The 18,618-nt window shown below is 45.4% G+C and overlaps 1 protein-coding gene across 1 annotated transcript in view; it reads left to right on the top strand.

Moving 5' to 3' along the window:
• Positions 1–18,618, top strand: part of TRIP13 (thyroid hormone receptor interactor 13) — a 436,692-nt gene that overhangs the window by 204,055 nt on the left and 214,019 nt on the right. Inside the window, exons 5-6 of the mRNA XM_063922679.1 lie at positions 12,125–12,180; positions 13,044–13,134. Coding sequence (XP_063778749.1) covers positions 12,125–12,180; positions 13,044–13,134 — 147 coding nt within the window. The remainder of the gene's footprint in view (positions 1–12,124; positions 12,181–13,043; positions 13,135–18,618) is intronic.

Below are 18,618 nucleotides of genomic sequence, written 5' to 3'. Positions count from 1 at the left end.
GTCATGAGAGGCAAAAGTATCCAAGGCATAATGTCTATGAGTGTGTTAATGGAAGTCCATGTGGCTGCCTTACATATCTGTTCCTGCTGAAACACCATGCTGTGCTGCCCATGAAGGACCTACCTTACGAGTAGAGTGAACAGAGACATTAGCCGATACAGGGAGATCAGCTTAAGAGTATGCTTCTGAAATCGTCATTCGAAGCCATCTTGCCAGCGTCTGTAGCAGGCCATCCTCTCATGTGAAATTCGTAGAGAATGAAGAGAGAATCTGTCTTTCTGGCGGCACTGGTACAACCCACGTAGACCCTTAATGCCCGGACTACGTCCAGCAACTCATCTCCCGAAGAAAGTCCCGATACCTGAAAAAAACGGGATTACAATTTCTTCATTAAGGTAGACCTTAGACCCCACCTTATGAAGATACCCAGATCTAGTTCTGAGAACTACTTTATCTGGATAAACATCAGAAAAGGAGATTTACATAACAGTGCTCCTAAATTTGATACTCTTCTAGCTGATGCCATAGTCAGCAGAAAGAGAACTTTAGCTGTTAACCATTTAAGATCCACTCTTTTAAGTGGTTCCAATGGAGCAACTTGAAGAGCTTTGAGGACTAGACTGCCATTCCAAAGCACCGCAGGCGGAACAAAGGAAGGTTGAACACACAGCATTCCCAGGAAAAAGTGCGCACATCCTGAAAATTGGCAATTTTCTTTCGTAACTATGCAGTGAATGCTGACACTTGCACTCTCAAGGAAGCCATCCTTAAACCTTTATCCACTCCCGCCTGAAGGAATGCTAGAACCCTGGGAATTCTGAAAGATTTTGGGTCCATAACTCTTCCATTACACCAGTGATTATAGGCTTGCTATATTCAGTGGTAAATATGAGCCGAGGAAGTCTTTCCTGCCCTGAACATTGTTTGATTTACCTGTGAGAATCCTCTTGACTTCAGGATATAGATTTCAAGAGCCACGCCATAAAAAAACAGTTGATCCGGATGTCTGTGATAACAAGGACCCTGCATTAGCAGATCTGGGCGTTTAGGAAGCAGAAGTGGAGCATCCATCGACATTCTCTGCGCATCTGTGTACCAACGACTACTGGGCGAAGCTGGAGCTATTAGAATCACGGCACCTTTAGCTTCTTTTATCTTCCTCACTACCCTGTTAGGAGGATGATTGCAGGAAAAAGATACGGCACTTTTGCGTATTTTCCTGGGTAGCAGGATGATCCGAGGATACACATAAGTGAAAAGAATTTCCCATTTTGTCAAAAAAAGACGTACACAAAGATCACTACCTGATCTCTTGTTCCTGACACGTATATGGGTCTTTTGCCGATAGGACGTCATGAGATCTATCTCTTGCAAACCCCACTTGTCTACCTGAATCTGAAAAGACTTTTGGGTGTAGAACCTATTCGCTTAACTGAATAGCGTGTCGACTGTGAAAGTCTGCTCTTCAGGTTAGGACTCCTGGAACGAATACTGCGGACAAGGCTGGAAGATAGAGCTCTGTCCACTTTAATATGTGACTTACCTTCTTCCTTGCTGTTTAGCTGCGTGTTTCTCTCTGAAGGTTGAGGTAGCCATAAGCCTGGTGGCTACAGACATCCCATCTGGACAAAGGGAGACCCTTTTGGATATCCGATTGAGAAATTCTGACAATGGTTACCAGTCTTCAGGGCTGGGGAGCGGTGTCAGAAAGGAGTTGCATCCAGGGGCAGTGGGCCAAGGAAGAAAGTGCCTGCCAATAAATATATTGGAACTTCAGGCCATATATATGGCAGTTATTCAGGCAAAGGACATTCTTCAGGGGAAACCAGTCCAAATCCGCTCGGACAATGCAACGGCAGTAGCGTACCTCAACCATCAGGGAGGAACTCGCAGCCAGAATGCAATGAAGGAGGTAAGTCACATGTTAAAGAGGGCAGAACTTCATCATCCAGCCTTGTTCACAGTGTTCATTCCGGGAGTACACAACTGGGAAGCGGATTTTCTCAGTCAACACGCCATTCATGCAAATGTAGGGGCTTTACACCCAGAGGTCTAACAAATTTTGGTAGACAAATGGGTGTTTCTGGAGATAGATCTCATGGCGTCCCGTCAGAATAACAAATTTCCCGCATACGGTCAAGAGCAAAGGATCCCAAAGTGATATTTGTGGATGCCCTGTCAGTGAGATGGGACTTTCATTAGGCCTATGTGTTTTCACTTATCACCCTGTTACCCAGGGTAATGCGATAGGTAAAACAAGGAAAGGGCGCCGTGATACGAACAGCTCTGGCTTGGCCCAGAAGACATTGGTACACAGATCTGCAGAGGATGTCGATGGAGGCTCCATACCTACTCCCTCAACATCCAGATCTACTGTCTCAGGGTCCTTGCTATCACAATCACCTGGATCGACTCTTTGATGGTGTGGCTCTTGAGACTTCCATCCTGAAAGCAATAGGATTCTCACAACAGGTAATTCAAACAATGCTCAGAGCAAGGAACACTTCCTTACCTCGCGTTTACCACCGTATATGGAAAGGCTATATTCAATGGTGCAGTGACCGGAAATTTAACCCTAGGTTTTTTTAAAGTTTCCACAGTCCTCGCATTTTTTAAGGCAGCTATGGACAAAGGTCTAAGGGTGGCTTCATTGATAGTACAAGTGTCAGCATTGACTGTATGGTTCCAAAAGAAAAATGCTAACCTACAGGATGTGCACATTAATTTCCAGGAAATGCTGCACATTCAACCTCCTTTTGTTCCTCCTACAGTGCCTTGGGACTTAAGGTTAGTCCTAAAGGCCCTTCAGGTTGCCCCATTTGAACCATTAAAACGAGTGGATCTTAAATGATTGACAGCTAAAGTTCTCTTTCTACTGGCTATTGCTTCAGCTAGAAGAGTTTCATAGTTAGGGGCTTTGTTATGTCGCCCTCCTTTTCTGATTGATTTTTTTTTTAATCCAGATAGAGCGGTTCTTAGAACCAAATCTGGTTATCTTCCTAAGGTGGTGTCTAAATTCCTCCTTACCGAAGAAATTGTAGTCCCGGCATTCCAAAGGCTGGACCTTTCTGTGGGAGATGCATCGTTGAACGTAGTCCGTGCCTTAAGGATCTACGTGGTTCGTACCAGTGCCATCAGAAAAAGATACTCTCTTCGTTCTCTACAGATTTCACAAGAGATGATAGCCTGCTGATAAGCAGACACTGGTGAGGTGGCTTCGAATGACTATTTCAGAAGCATATTCTCAAATTGATCTCCCTGTTCCGGCTAATGTCTCTGCTCATTCTACTCGTAAAGTAGGTCCATCATGGGCAGCACGAAGTGGTGCTTCAGCAGAACAGATATGTAAGGCAGCCACATGGTCTTCCATTAACACATTCATTAGACATTATGCCTTTGATACCTTTACCTCTCAGGACGCTGAATTCGGGCGAAGGTTTCTCCTGTCCAAGCAGGAGCGTCCTCACCACTGTGGATAATTTGTGGACCCTTCCAGAAAAATAATCGTTATGGTAGACTTACCGTTTTATAACGCTATTTCTCCTAAGTCAGCAGAATCCACAGGGATCCCACCCTGACGCACCTTATTTGAGGGGCCTTTCACTCACTAACCTCTTCCTTCTTGTATGGAACGGTGTGCACGTGTGTTCTGCTCGTCTGATTAGTGCTCTCTATGATGCTCCTGCCTTAAGCTTTGGAAAAACAACTGATTTGCCTGAGTCAGGAGGTGGGGATATAGGGACGGGCCCGTTGCATGCTGGGAGGCCGAAAGCTTTGATCGTTTGGTGCCAATTCGCTGTCGCTACCTCATATCCCAATGTTTTCCTGATGGATACTGTGGACTTAGGAGAAATAGCGTTATCAACGGTAAGTCTACCACAATGATTATTTCTCTGGCTGGGTCCACAGGATTATCCACAGGATAACATTGGGATATTGTCGAGCGACAGCGAAAATGGCACCAACACGGTTACGAGCTTTCTGGCCTCCCAGGATGCATTGGGGCCTCCACTATATAGTCCCGCCCACTGACTCGGTCAGATCAGTTGTTTGCTTGTTGCGGCAGGAAGCCGCATGGTCACAGGGCTGCTGTGAAAGCAGCCTTAAGTTTTCATTAATTTATTTTTATAGACTTACTGTTTTGGTTTTTTGAGCGACTTCTCTTAACAGCGTCTTAAACGCATATTAGAAAGAGTCGCTCTAACAACTCCCCACCGGGTCGCAACAACGCTTGCCTTCGGGTATCAGTGCTGTCTCGACGGGCGTCTGTGTCGGATGTTCTAGCAGGTCCAGCAGACGTAACCAGGCTGTGGCCGGAGCATGGGGAGACGGTGAGTCTATGGACTTCCTCTTACTAGAGGGGTCAGGACACAGCTACACTGATTTGGTGGAGACTACAAATAGTGTGTTGATGCGCCGAACATCCCGGTGTGACAGCGCTACGCTCTGGGGATCATAGGCGCCAGAACTAGGTGAGGCCGCGATCCTGGGAGTTTAAGTCAGCAGGGGGTTTCAGGCGCTCTCCTGGCCGTCCCTCCTCAGAGTTCATGGCCAGTTCCCGCGTGTCTCTCGTTTCATGAACTGAATGACCTCACTTCCGGCTCAGACGCTACCGCGAGGGTACTCGGTCGCAGCTTAGACGCTGCGGTTGTGTACACTGGAGATAAAGCCCGCACGACCGAGTCGCAGGCCTTAGCGTCTGCATACACGTGGACTCGCTCAGCGTCCGTGTCCGTCAGTGAGCGTCCGTGTCCGTTATCGGTTATCAAGAGCGACAGTGTACATCAGTAGCGTCTGAATCCACTCAGCGTCTTATGAGCGTCTTTGCTTGGATATGGAAGTGTGGTGAGTCTCCCTGTATCCCGCTTTCCGGAGGCAGAGTTTACAGTACTAAAAATTCCTTCTACTTCTTAGTATGCATTGTTAATTTTTAGTACCTATTGCATATTAGACCTGTATATTACTGTGTTTTCTGCATGTTATGTTGAAAAAAGAACCAGTTAAACAGAAGTACAATTTTCCTACTTATGTATAAGTTATTTTGGAGGTTGTATTCTCATATGACGATGTCTAATGCTTTAACATGTGACTGACGGCTAGTATGCGTGCTGACTTTTCTGTGTAATGTCAGTCCTGTTCTGACCCTCAAATCAGGTGCACTGTGGTCAGATTGATTTCACCTCTATATACTGATTATAGGGTGTTTTTCAGTCACAAAATTGTGTGGTCAATATCAGATAAAATGTCTGTGAGCGGCAAAAGTGATGAGGAGAATTTGTCAAGCACTCCCATAGCCCTAACATTCTTATCTTGTAAATCCGGGGTAATTGATATGAATCAATTGGTCACTTATGAGGGTTTGTGTGCAAACTGTTTCGCTTTTCAGCGAAGTAAAAAACAGGAGTTAGTTCAACCTCCAGTAGAGCCACCATGGAATATGTTCGCCAAGACTCTGTCTTCAATAGCGGACAGGTTAGCTCCGGTAGCACCACCTCAAGGGTTAGGTTACACTATGAACCCATACATGCAGCTCCCTTCCTATGGTTTGGTTCCAGTAGCTTCTAGAAGCAACCAGGGGGTAGGTAAGACTAAGACAGATACGTCTGTATGGCAGACTACACAAGATGATACATCGGATGATGATGCGGAAACAATAGATTCAACTCCGTATGATGATCAGTCGCAGAGCTTTAGTTCAGAAGATGTAGCTGAACTTATTAATGCAGTGAAGGCTGTGCTTTCTCTGGAAGAGCCAGCCAAGACAGCGTTAAAAGCAAAAGCACCTGTATTCAAACGAACAAAATCAGTGAAAGCTGAATTTCCAGCGTCAGATGAGTTGACGGAAATGATGGATGAGTCTTGGGCAGTGCCCAGTAAAAAGTACAAGATTCCTAAGAGATGGGATTCTTATTATCCATTTCCTGCTGTGGATTGTTCGAAGAGAGAAGTTCCTCCAAAAGTAGATGCACATGTTCTGCGACTCGTGCATAAATCTGCTTTACCACTGTCATCTACCTCTTTGAATGATGTCACAGACAGAAGGGTAGATAGCCTATTGAAAAATATTTTTTCTCTTGTAGGAGCAGTGGTAAGACCTGCTATGGCTTCGGCCTGGGTAGCAAAGGCAATGGGCGAATGGATAGAGGAACTAGAGAATGACATCCCCTCTCCTACTAGGGAGCAAGAGGATCGTCTTTGCCGTTTAAGACAATCTGCCCAGTATTTAGAAGAAGCAGCAATTGATGTAGGCACTGTTGCTTCTAAAGCTTCAGCCTTGACAGTAGTCGCTCGCAGAGCAGTTTGGCTACAGACCTGGAAGGCGGATGCGGAGTCCAAGAAAGAATTGGAAGCATTGCCTTTCGTGGGTAATATATTATTTGGAAAACCTTTATCGGATATCCTAGAATCAGAGGCTGAATCGAAAAAGGTCAGATTTCCGGCTACCTATAACCCTAAGTCCAAGGGTTTAAAATTTCGCTCATTTCGCTGGCAAAGCAAAGCGAAAGCTAAAGAGGAGCCTAAACAACCCCAGTTTGAATCCAGGGGTAGGAAGCAGTGGGCTAGCAAAAAGCCAGCTTCCAAACCTGAACAGAAACCCTCAGCCTGAAGAGACGGGCCTCCGCCTGGAGGATTCCAGGGTTGGGGGCTGACTCCTGCAATTTGCACACATATGGCAACAGTCCACAGCAGATGCCTGGGTGCAGAAGGTAGTATCTCAGGGTTATGGGTTCCCATTCAGGAGGCAGCCTCCTCAAAGATTTTTTTGCACCAGCCCGTCTCATATAGAGTCGAAGGCCAATGCCCTGCAAGAAGCAGTCCAAAAATTACTGCAGTCAGGTGTGATTGTCCCAGTACCTCCATCACAAAAGGGACAGGGGTATTACTCCAATCTGTTTCTAATCCAGAAACCAAATGGGTCATATCGACCAATTCTAAATCTGAAGATGTTGAACAACTACATATGGATCCCGAGGTTCCACATGGAGACGTTACGCTCTATAATGTTGGCTATGGAACCGGGAGACTATATGGTATCTCTGGATGTACGGGATGCTTACCTACATGTGCCTATAGCACTATCACATCAGTGTTACCTCAGGTTTGCCATCCTCAAGGAACACTTCCAGTTCCAAGCTCTGCCCTTCGGGCTAGCTACAGCACCCAGGGTGTTTACCAAGATAATGGTGGTTATGGCAGCTTGTCTGCGCAAACAAGGGATAAGAATATTCCCATACATAGACGACCTATTAATCTTAGCACAGTCGCAAGATTTACTGTTGAGCCATCTCCATCAGACGATAGTTTGTTTACAGAGACACGGGTGGCTCATAAATTGGGAGAAGTCGTCCCTGAATCCGTCACAGCGGATGGTTCATTTGGGAGCCATATTGGATTCAGACCTACAGAGAGTTCTCTTACCAGAGAAGAAAATAGTCAAGGTGCAGGTCATGGCTCAGGAAGCGTTGCAAGCCCAGACAGTCAGTCCATGTAGCAATGCGACTGTTGGGTCTGATGTTATCAACCTTCGACATGGTGGAATATGCGCAATTCCACTCCAGACCGTTGCAGCATCTCATTTTGACTAAATGGAACGGAAATCATCAAACGATGAAGAAGCAGATGATAAAGATTCCAGTAAATGTAAAAAGGTCTCTAGCATGGTGGCTACAGACAGACCATTTAAACAAGGGAGACCCTTTTGGATTAAAGAGTGGCAAGTCCTGACAACAGATGCCAGCCTGCAAGGCTGGGGGGCGGTACTCGGAAGCCTATGGTTCCAGGGAAAATGGACCGCAAGGGAAGGTCGCCTGCCGATAAATCTGTTGAAGATAAGGGCCGTTTACTTGGCTCTGGTTCAGGCAAAAGACAATCTACAAGGAAGACCAGTCCAGATCCGCTCAGACAATGCGACGGCAGTAGCATACCTCAATCATCAAGGAGGAACTCACAGCAAGAGTCTGATGGAGGAAGTAACCCCCATTCTAAAATGGGCAGAACTCCATCTTCCAGCATTGTCAGCAGTATTTGTCCCGGGTGTACTAAATTGGGAAGCAGATTTTCTCAGTCGGCACACCATTCAGGAAACCGAATGGGCACTACACCCAGAAGTGTTTCAGACACTGGTGAACAGATGGGGTCTACCGGAGATAGACCTTATGGCGTCTCGTCTAAACAACAAAGTTCCGAGGTACGGATCAAGAACAAGGGACCCAGGAGCGGTCCTAGTAGACGCACTGTCAGTAGAATGGAGGTTTCAGCTGGCATATCTGTTCCCTCCGATATCTCTGTTACCCAGAGTGGTGAGAAAGATAAAACAGGCAAAAGGAGCAATCATTCTAATAGCTCCAGCTTGGCCAAGAAGGCATTGGTACACAGATCTGTTGAGAATGTCCGTGGAAGCACCGATACTGCTCCCTCAACGTCCAGATCTATTAATGCAGGGTCCTTGTTGTCACAGTCATCTGGATCGCCTGTCTTTGACGGCGTGGCTGTTGAAACCTTTATCTTAGAGGCTAAAGGATTTTCAAATCAAGTAATCCAAACCATGTTTAGAGCAAGAAAGCCTTCTTCGGCCCGTGTGTATCATAGAAAATGGCAAGCCTATATTCATTGGTGTTCTGGAAAAAATTACAATCCAAGATCTTTTAAAGTAGCTAGGATTTTGGATTTCCTTCAGGCAGGATTGGATAAAGGGTTGAAAGTTGCTTCCTTGAGGGTGCAAGTCTCAGCGTTGACTGTATGGTTTCAGCAGAAGATTGCTGACCTACAGGATGTACGTACGTTTCTCCAAGGAGTAGTACATATTCAATCTCCATTTGTTCCTTCTTCAGCACCCTGGGATTTGAATTTAGTTCTTAAATTTCTCCAGGGTTCTCTATTTGAACCACTTGAGAGAGCAGATCTTAAGTGGTTAACGGTTAAAGTTCTTTTTTTACTGGCAATGGCGTCAGCCAGAAGAGTGTCAGATTTAGGAGCATTATCTTGTAAGCCTCCTTTCCTAAGTTTTTTTTCCAGACAGAGCAGTTCTCAGAACGAGATCTAGTTATCTTCCAAAGGTGGTGTCAAAGTTTCACCTGAATGAAGAGATTGTAGTCCCAGCCTTTCAGGTATCGGGACTATCTGCGGGAGAAGCGTCGCTGGACGTGGTCCGTGCTTTAAAAATCTACATAGATCGTACTAGTGCCATCAGGAAAACAGATTCCCTCTTCATCCTCTACGGATTCCATAGAAGAGGATGGCCTGCTAGTAAACAGACGCTGGCGAGATGGCTCCGAATGGTAATATCTGAAGCTTATTCTCATGCAGATCTCCCTATTCCGGCTAATGTTTCTGCACACTCTACACGTAAGGTAGGTCCTTCTTGGGCAGCACAACAGGGTGCATCAGCAGAACAGATATGTAAGGCAGCCACATGGTCTTCCATAAACACATTCATCAGACATTATGCCTTGGATACTTTTGCCTCTCATGACGCAGACTTCGGGCGAAAGGTCCTCCTGTGCAATCAGGAGCGTCCCCACCACTAAAATGGCTTTGGAAATCACAATGTTATCCTGTGGATAATCCTGTGGACCCAGCCAGAGAGATGAACGTTATGGTAAGAACTTACCGTTGATAACGTGATTTCTCTTATGTCCACAGGGATCCCACCCTGACGCATCTGATTTGAGGATCTAGACAATCACTAAAACCTCTTCCTTGTATGGAAGGGTGTGCATGTGTGTTCTTATCGCCTGTACAGGTCTCTCCCTAATGTTCCTGCCTAAAATATCTGTGGAAAGAACTGATCTGACTGAGTCAGTGGGCGGGACTATATAGTGGAGGCCCCAATGCATCCTGGGAGGCCAGAAAGCTTGTGACCATGTTGGTGCCATTTTCGCTGTCGCTCGACAATATCCCAATGTTATCCTGTGGATACCTGTGGACATAACGGTAAGTTCTTACCATAACGTTCATTTTGACTGAACATACTGTTCGCAAAAACTGGAGGTATGTTTTTTGTCATTATCTTGTCGTAGTGTGAAACCACAAATAATTAGGTAGATGAAAGAAGGGATAGCATGGAGCACCAGGATGTTGTGGTAGCATTTGGAGTCCATGAAACAAGGGGAAACATCCCCAGACCATAATGAAACCTCCTCCGTGCTTCACCATGGGCTGATTGCACGCAGGAAGCATACGCTTGTCTATCGCATGACAAACAAATTTGTGCCTCCTAGACTCAAAAGTCGATTCCTCTGTGAAAAGAACCTTATTTCACTGACAATTGGTCCAGCTCCTGTGCTTTTTAGCCCACAATAGCCTTTTCTTTTTGCTTATGTGCTTAAGCAATGTTTTTTGGGCTACAACACATCCCTTCAATCCACCGGATACAAGGTGGCATTTTATGGTAGCAATTGACATTCTTTTCTTCCTTGGCAGAGCAGCACAGAGCTGATGAGCCGTTGGAACACACTGATAAATTTGTCCTCCTGTTTTGCGTTCACTCGTTGTCCATGTCATGGGCTATCATGTACACGGTTTACTGCCTATCTCTTGAGGGTACACTGTATACCACCAAGATAATCCACCTCCAGGCAAGCAAGTTTACGCAAACTATGCCCTGGATTTCTTAAAGTGACTATGGCAGATCACTTTTCAGTTTATAATGCCTTCCTGGGAGCCATTTACAAGATTACTTTACATGTTTTCACAAATGTTCACAGTATCACGATACAAGGTGAACACCAGAGTTCTTCAACTGTGTACAGTCGGTGTTGATAAATCTGTTTTAAAACCACATTGAGCATGTGTCTGATATCACTGCGAGCAACTCATAACCTTGTTGTTGTAATTTGTTTATATTCAGGGATCAGACATTATCCAACTGTAACATACCTTCCAACTTCTTTATCTCAGGAAAAGGGACTTTTGCGCCCTGCGTGCCCAATATTAAGGGGCGTGGCCTCATTGCTAGAGAGTGTGGCCTCGCTGTTAGGTGCGTGGCTTTCCGGGGAATACCATCCTTTACAGAGAAATTTACTTATCTATTGGTGTATTGAAATTAATTGTATGTAGTGTATTTCATTTTGCATAGGACTTAGTGCAAAAAGTGTAAATCGAAATGTCTGGAACTACATCCAGTAGTGTGTATTGGAGCCAACTGAATTGGTAAAGCTCAGTGACAGTCTGCTAGAATATGTACTTGTGAGAGGGGGGACCCACATGGCGACTGCACATGGACCCTCTTCTGTTAAGCGCCTATGTTTTGGTAGTAAAAGCGTAGCCCTTTTATAAACCCAATTGGAAGCGCTGTGTTTTAGAACAGTACTCTTAGTAAATACACGCCTTAGTGTATCCTGTACAAAGCTAAAATGACCACAATTATTTAATGTCTACAGATTTTAAGCTATTATTAAAAAGTTAAATGAAACAAATTTCTTTTGGAAGGCATAGGTGTAGTTTATTCATACAGATCTATCTATGAAGAGGATATATTAAATAACAAAGATTTAAGTTAGGAAGTCTTACTGAAGTTACTCACCGTTATCTACAACAGACATTCCCAACCTCTGTCCTAAAGGCACGCTAACAGTGCAGGTTTTACTGATATCCAGGTTTCAGCTCAGATTGTTACATCAAAATGATTGAGGTACTAATTAAGGGGGTAATTCTGAGTTGATCGCAGCAAGATTTTTGTTAGCAGTTGGGCAAAACCATGTGCACTGCAGGGGAGGCAGATATAACATGTGCAGAGAGAGTTAGATTTGGGTGTGGTGTGTTCAATCTGCAATCTAAATTGCAGTGTAAAAATAAAGCAGCCAGTATTTACCCTGCACAGAAACAAAATAACCCACCCAAATCTAACTCTTTGCACGTTATATCTGCCTCCCCTGCAGTGCACATGGTTTTGCCCAACTGCTAACAAAAATCCTGCTGCGATCAACTCAGAATTACCCCCTAAGTCACCTGTGTGCAAGCATGGATATCACTAAAACCTGGCCTGTTAGTGTGCCTTGAGGGCCGGGGTTGAGAATGATTGATCTACAATGTGTAATGCAGGGAATAATGCAATGTTTTGTTTTTTCAAAACATATGTGCAAATGAATCTGTTAAATGTAAGTAAATGTTTTATTTCTTTCAGTGGATTTTCATGGCCTGTGGGAGAGTTTGATATATGACAGTGAAGTAAAATCAAATGTGAGTTCAATGTATGAAGAGGTGTAATATGCATATTGTATTGCAATGATGATCATTGTGCTGTGATAGTACTTTGGACTTGGCCTCTACATTAGTATTATAGAACACCTGTTAAGTTAATCATATTTGTTTTGCCCAATTAATAACGTGTCAGTTGTTAAAGGAAGAATTTTTACTTCTATACCCAAGTAACTAGGATTTTTGACAGATAAGGAGAGTGAAGGCATTGATGATCAAGAAAGATATTCATATAGCCCTAGCATGACTAGGACCTGTTAGTATGGTCAGAAGCTTACTGAACAAACAGGCCAAAAGCATATCTACTGACCCAATTTCCCAATAAGATTGGCATTAATATGTCATGTGTGACCAGCTTAACCTTGTAGTGTCTACTAAAATCTGCAATTAAAACATCAAATGATGGCAAAACTATAGGGGGTCAAAGATATTAGCTGTCAGTAAGTGTGGCTATATGCTACACTTGTGGTACCTCCAGACTCTCATGACATTTGTTCACAACCCTGTAGGGCTGCGTACAAAAATCAGCGAGAACAGGCCGTGAAAAAAGCCATTTGCGGTGCCATTGCTTATGTTTCCAAGCTGTTGCAATGGCACCTAGTATGATTGATCCCAAGATAATTATTTAGTATTGTGTCAGTTTATAAAAAAATGTATTATTCATTGTGCTATTTTTATAATTGTCATATCTTTGTGATCTATTAAGTAAACATAGGGAACAATGTCGTTAAGAACTCTGCTGTCTTTCTAAAATGTGCAAATATCTAAGCATGTAAGCAGGTTATCACAACAAACGAGAGTGGAGATATGTTTAAGAACCATATACATTAATATATTCTCTTTAGCTTTTAGATTATGTCACAACAACACTTCTCTTTTCTGACAAAAACGTTGATAACAATTTGATTGCCTGGAACAGAGTGGTCCTCTTGCATGGTAAATTCTGGTATTATCTTTTTGTATTGAGTTTTCTGTTTTTAATTTGTGGAAAGGGTAATACAGCAAAAATCACTTTTTGTTTTTCCTATCTTGACATTTACATGGTCGGTCTTTGTAAACACTTTGATTAGTTTATTTTAGGCTTAGGTTTATTTTAAACTTGCTATTGCAGTTTATAAAAGGTATGCACTGTCTTTACATAGTACAGTGTTACCAGCACATCTTGCACATCTACATTTTGAAAAAGTATAAAGCTTGTTGGTCACAGGTAGCTAGAGTGGTTTGTAACTGGCCCTGTCTGTATGAATTCCCTCTAACCATAAGATACATGAGGACGTTTACATAGATTCAATCTGTAAGTCACAAATCTCTATACAGAAAGTTCTGTACTACACCTGCGCACTGCAGGCACTGAAATGACACGCAATGATTCTGCAGTGTGAATGCACCAATTACTTGTTACATTTAACAGATGGCAAATATAAAATGGTGAATATATTGGCCAAAAGTTTGGGCACCACTCGATTTGGTCTATCAACACTTCAAGGCTTCCAAAACCGATTTGGTTCATTAGTCCTTAAATTAAGTGAGTTAAAGACCATTCCATAATCCAATAAATAAACAGAATGCAGAGTCCACAAGACCAGCAATGTTGACACAAACATTATCTGTTTTCATGCAGCTTCATCACAGAACTCTGCGCTTCAAGTATTCAAAACAATGTTTATATATAAGATACTTTCTGCAGCGGGGTACACTGTGATTCCACGGGGAATTACTTCGGGGTGTAGAGTTGTATCTTGATCCGAGGCGCCAACAGGCTAAAAGCTTTGACTGTTCCCAGGATGCATAGCGCCGCCTCCTCTATATCCCCGCCTCCAGGCACTGGAGCTCAGGTTGTAAGTTGGTGCCTGCAGTGCAGGCAGCAAACAGGGAGGGCTGTGCATGGCAACCCTAATAAGAGCATTTTGAAGAAAAGAAGACATCAAGGGCCGCAGCACAGGCACCTAGAAGTGCTATATGTCAGTCTGACATATCGTGCTGCGGCTCCCTCACCTCCCTCAGTGGCGCTGTATACTCCTGCGCCCTGGTTGCCAGGTACTTACAGTGTAGGGCTCCGGTCACTTCAAGGCGCACACCCTCCGCTGCTCTCCTGGATCGCGTGTCCGCATCTTCGGGAGGATGTAAGAGGGTCCCCCAGACTGGACCCGCTGAAATCGCAATCCAGCGCGGTCTCCAGAGACGGACTGCGCGAGCTGGCTTGGACACTGTGCCCGTACAGGGACCCCACTAGACCACCAGGGCAAGGGGCACAGGTCGGATTTCTTAAAATCCATTTCAAATAGGCCCCGCAGTACCCGGTGGTGAAGTCCAGCAAGGGGATAAGGCTCTGCCCTGTAGTCCCTCCCCAGCCGCCATTTACTGCAAATGTTCCCTCCCTGGAGCTGCATCTCTCTCTCTCTCCCTCCCTCACTCCCTGTCAGCGTTTGGGCGACATTACACACAAGCTGAGCTGATTCTGGGACTGCTGGGCAATGTCTCCTCTGTAAAGCCGCCTGCCTCATCAGCGCTGTGCATTTACAGGACACTTAAGTATTCTACATGTCGTCTAGACAGTGTTAGTTGAGAACAAGTGCATAACCTAGGGTTATTTAGTACAAGTACCCTGTGATATACATCCAGTCTTTACTGTTCATTGTTATATCTGTATATATACATAGCTTTACTTAGTAGTGCAGTTACTTAGTATTGCTAATCCAGTGCAGTTTTATTGTTTGGAATAATTTCTGCATTGTACATGTGACTGTGTGTGCCAATAGCGGCTGTGTGGTCTCTATTCCATGTATCTCACACATATTGCTATCCCTATATTCTGTACCCTGAAGGGGGCTAAGTGCATCCGGGTTCTCATATGATATAGTGTCTCACAGGATATACTACTTTGGTATTTTTCTCTGTGTGTTTCAGTCACCATATACCTCTTAAATTCTCTGTCTGTGCTCTGCTTTGCAGTCGCACTATACAGGGTTTTTTTTTCGGGTACCGTGTCTGCTTTCATTGTACTATTACGCCCTAAGGTTACGCTTACAAATAATGACCGCTAAACAGGGCGGTAGATCCATGGCTGATCCTGCACCATGCAGTGCTGACGCCACGGATTGCTCGGAGGAAAACATTGCAGCTGAGGGTTCAGGTACTGGGGCGTCTATATGCCTCAGTCAGTCTGCAGCACCGGGTGCACCAAGACCCACCTTGAGCTGCCTTTTCTAATTTACTGACTACGCTAGTAACTAGACTTGCGCCCTCTGTGGGACTTCCTGTGCCATTACAGCCACATATTGTCCCTGCAGTTAATCCGCCATGAGCAGATAATCTGTTCACTCAGTTACAGCAATTAAATCAGTCTTTAGCTAAACAAAAACCTAACCTTCACCCGCCTAGGACCAAGGGGTCCTCTAAGCCAGGCATGTCCAAACTGCGGCCCTCCAGCTGTTGTGAAACTACATATCCCAGCATGCCCTGACACAGTTTTTCTGTCAGAGAATGCTAAAGCTATGTCAGGGCATGATGGGATGTGTAGTTTCTCAACAGCTGGAGGGCCGCAGTTTGGACATGCCTGCTCTAAGCAGTCCATTACCTCCTCACAATCCACACGTTTCGGATACCTCATCCGATGAAGATTGCGCATGTACTGAGCCCTCAGACACTGATGCAGATGCTTCTGATGGGGAATCTATTACACAGGTGGATGTTCCTGACCTCTTGGAGGCTATCAGACTGATTCTTCAAATTGATGATGATGCAGAACCTCCAGATACCTCTAAGAAACGATGATAAGTTCAAGCGTCAGAAGGTTACTAAATTAGTTTTACCCCATTCTGTCCATTTGATTGACATACGTCCGGAATTCTGGTAACATCCAGGATAGAAATTCTCACTGTCTAAGAAGATGCTAGCTCATTATCCCCTCGCTGCCGAGTTAAGTAAAAATTGGGAAACACCGCCGTCGGTGGACTCACAGGTCGCGCATCTGGTGGTGTCATCTGCTCTGTCTGTCACTACTGTCACCTCTCTGAAGGAACCAACGGATAAGCGCGTGGAGGGTTGCTTCAAGTCTATTTACACTCTTGCTGGAGCTGTGCATAGGCCCACTATTGCGGCTTCTTGGGCTGCAAAAGCTATTGTAGCCTGGGTTCAGGAAGTTGAAGCGGAGCTACTGTCTGATTTTCCTGATAATGCTAGACAGTGTCTTTCAAATATTATTACAGCCTCTCATTATATTCAGGAGGCGGCATCTGATGCTGGTGTTCTGGCGGCCATAGTGTCTACTATGTCCATTCTGGCTAGCCGGATTCTCTGGTTGCGGTCCTGGTCTGTAGATCTGTACTCTAAAAACACCTTGGCGGTGATCCCCTTTAAGGGAAACATCCTTTTTGGGAAAGATTTCAACAAGGTTGTTGCTGACTTAGCATCCGCTAAGACTGCCTGTCTGCCTAGTACTAATCCTTCGGCTATGAAGGCTAAAAGTACTTCCATTCGATCCTTTCAACCTCCAAGTAAAGAAAAGGGTCAGGCTTACCCAAAACAGGCTCGGACTTCTAAATCCACTAAGCCCAAACCTAAACATTCCTGAGCTGCCCGTCAGCCTGCTTCCAAAACAGACAAGCCCTGCTGCATGACAGGGCAGGCCTCCTTCTGGGGGACCCCAGAGTGGGAGGCCGACTTCTGCCGTTTGCTCAGGTATGGTTACAGACCAATTCAGACGCCTGGGTAAAGGAAGTCGTCACTCACGGATACGCCATCTCTTTCAAGAAACGTCCCCCACGCCAATTTTGCTCAACAAACATCCCTTCGGATCCGGTAAAGGCAAAAACTCTACATCTGGTGGTACAATCCCTCCTGGACACAGGGGTGATAGTGCCGGTGCCTCTGGCTCAGAGAGGCAGGGGGTACTATTCAACGTTGTTCTAGTTCCGAAACCGAATGGGTCTTCCCGGCCCATTCTCAACTTCAAGTCTTTGAACAAATTTGTGAAAGTTTCCAAATTCCGTATGGAAACTCTTCGCTCTATTGTTCTGGCCTTGGAGCCCATGGACTATATAGTATCCCTGGAATTTCAGGCTTTACCTTTTGGTCTGACACGGCTTTAAGAATCTTCACCAAGGTCATGACGGCTATTCTCCACAGTCAGGGTATCAGGATCCTGCCTTATCTGGACGACTTAATAATCCTGGCAAACTCTCCAGAGGTTCTCCTCCGTCATCTGGAACTGGCGGTCCAATTCCTGCAAGCCCACGGGTGACTCATCAACTGGAAGAAATCCTCACTGGTCCCTGCTCAGAGCATAGTGCACCTGGGGGCATTATTGGACACCCACAACTAACGGTTGTTCTTGTCTCCAGTATAAGTCCTGAAACTTCAGGACAAGATAAAATGCTTCCTATCTCGCCCACGTGTGTCGATACCCTCGGCGATGCAAGTACTAAGCCTCATGGTGTCTGCTTTCGACATGGTGGAGTACGCTCAAATTCATTCCCGCCCTCTGCAGAGGTTAATCCTTTCCAAATGGGACGGCCGGCCTCACCGGATCAGGACTCGCATGATTTCCTTGACTCTGGAGGTTCGCTTGTCGCTGACCTGCTGGCTACAGGACACGCAATTGAGCAGGGATCGTCCCTTCTGGATCTCCAACTGGGTCATTCTAACAACGGATGCCAGTCTGTGGGTTTGGGGCGTGGTGTTCAAGCAACACTCTCTTCAGTGTCAGTGGACCAGGGAGGAATCTCTATTCCCGATAAACATTCTGCAGTTGCGGGCATTGTTCAATGCTTTCAAACTGGCCCTGCCTCCTGTTCAAGTACAGTCATAAATCATCAAGGCGGCACTCGAAGCAGCATGGCAATGATGGAAGTGTCAAAGATTCTTCTATGGGCGCAACGCCGTCTGCCAGCCATATCGGCAGTGTTCATTTCGGCGGTCCTCAACTGGGAAGCGGGCTTCCTCAGTCATCAGGACGTACACGCCAGAGAGTGTAGCCTTCATCCAGAAGTATTTCAACTCCTCGTGGGCAAGTGGGACCTACCAGATGTAGACCTGATGGCGTCTCGACACAATCACAAGGTTCCGGTCTTCGGAGCAAGGACATGGGATCCTCAAGCAGCGTTCGTGGACGCACTGGCGATTCCATGGAACTTTCGGCTGCCATACGTGTTCCCTCCAGTGTCACTCCTGCCCAGGGTAATAAGGACGTTCAAGCAGGAAGGAGGAATACTACTTCTAATGGCTCCAGTGTGGCCCAGACGGCATTGGTTGTCAGACCTGCAGTGTCTCTCGATAGAGCGTCCTCTTCTACTTCCGCAACGCCCAGACCTCCTCGTTCAGGGCCCTTGTGTCTACCGGGATCTGGCCCACCTGGCTTTGGCGGCGTGGCTCTTGAAGCTTCAGTTCTGAGGGCCAAGGGATTTTCTGAGGCGGTCATTC

Source organism: Pseudophryne corroboree, chromosome 5 (assembly GCF_028390025.1).
Source record: "Pseudophryne corroboree isolate aPseCor3 chromosome 5, aPseCor3.hap2, whole genome shotgun sequence".
Classification (NCBI taxonomy): domain Eukaryota; kingdom Metazoa; phylum Chordata; class Amphibia; order Anura; family Myobatrachidae; genus Pseudophryne; species Pseudophryne corroboree.
This window is presented reverse-complemented; position numbering and strand designations above follow the sequence as displayed.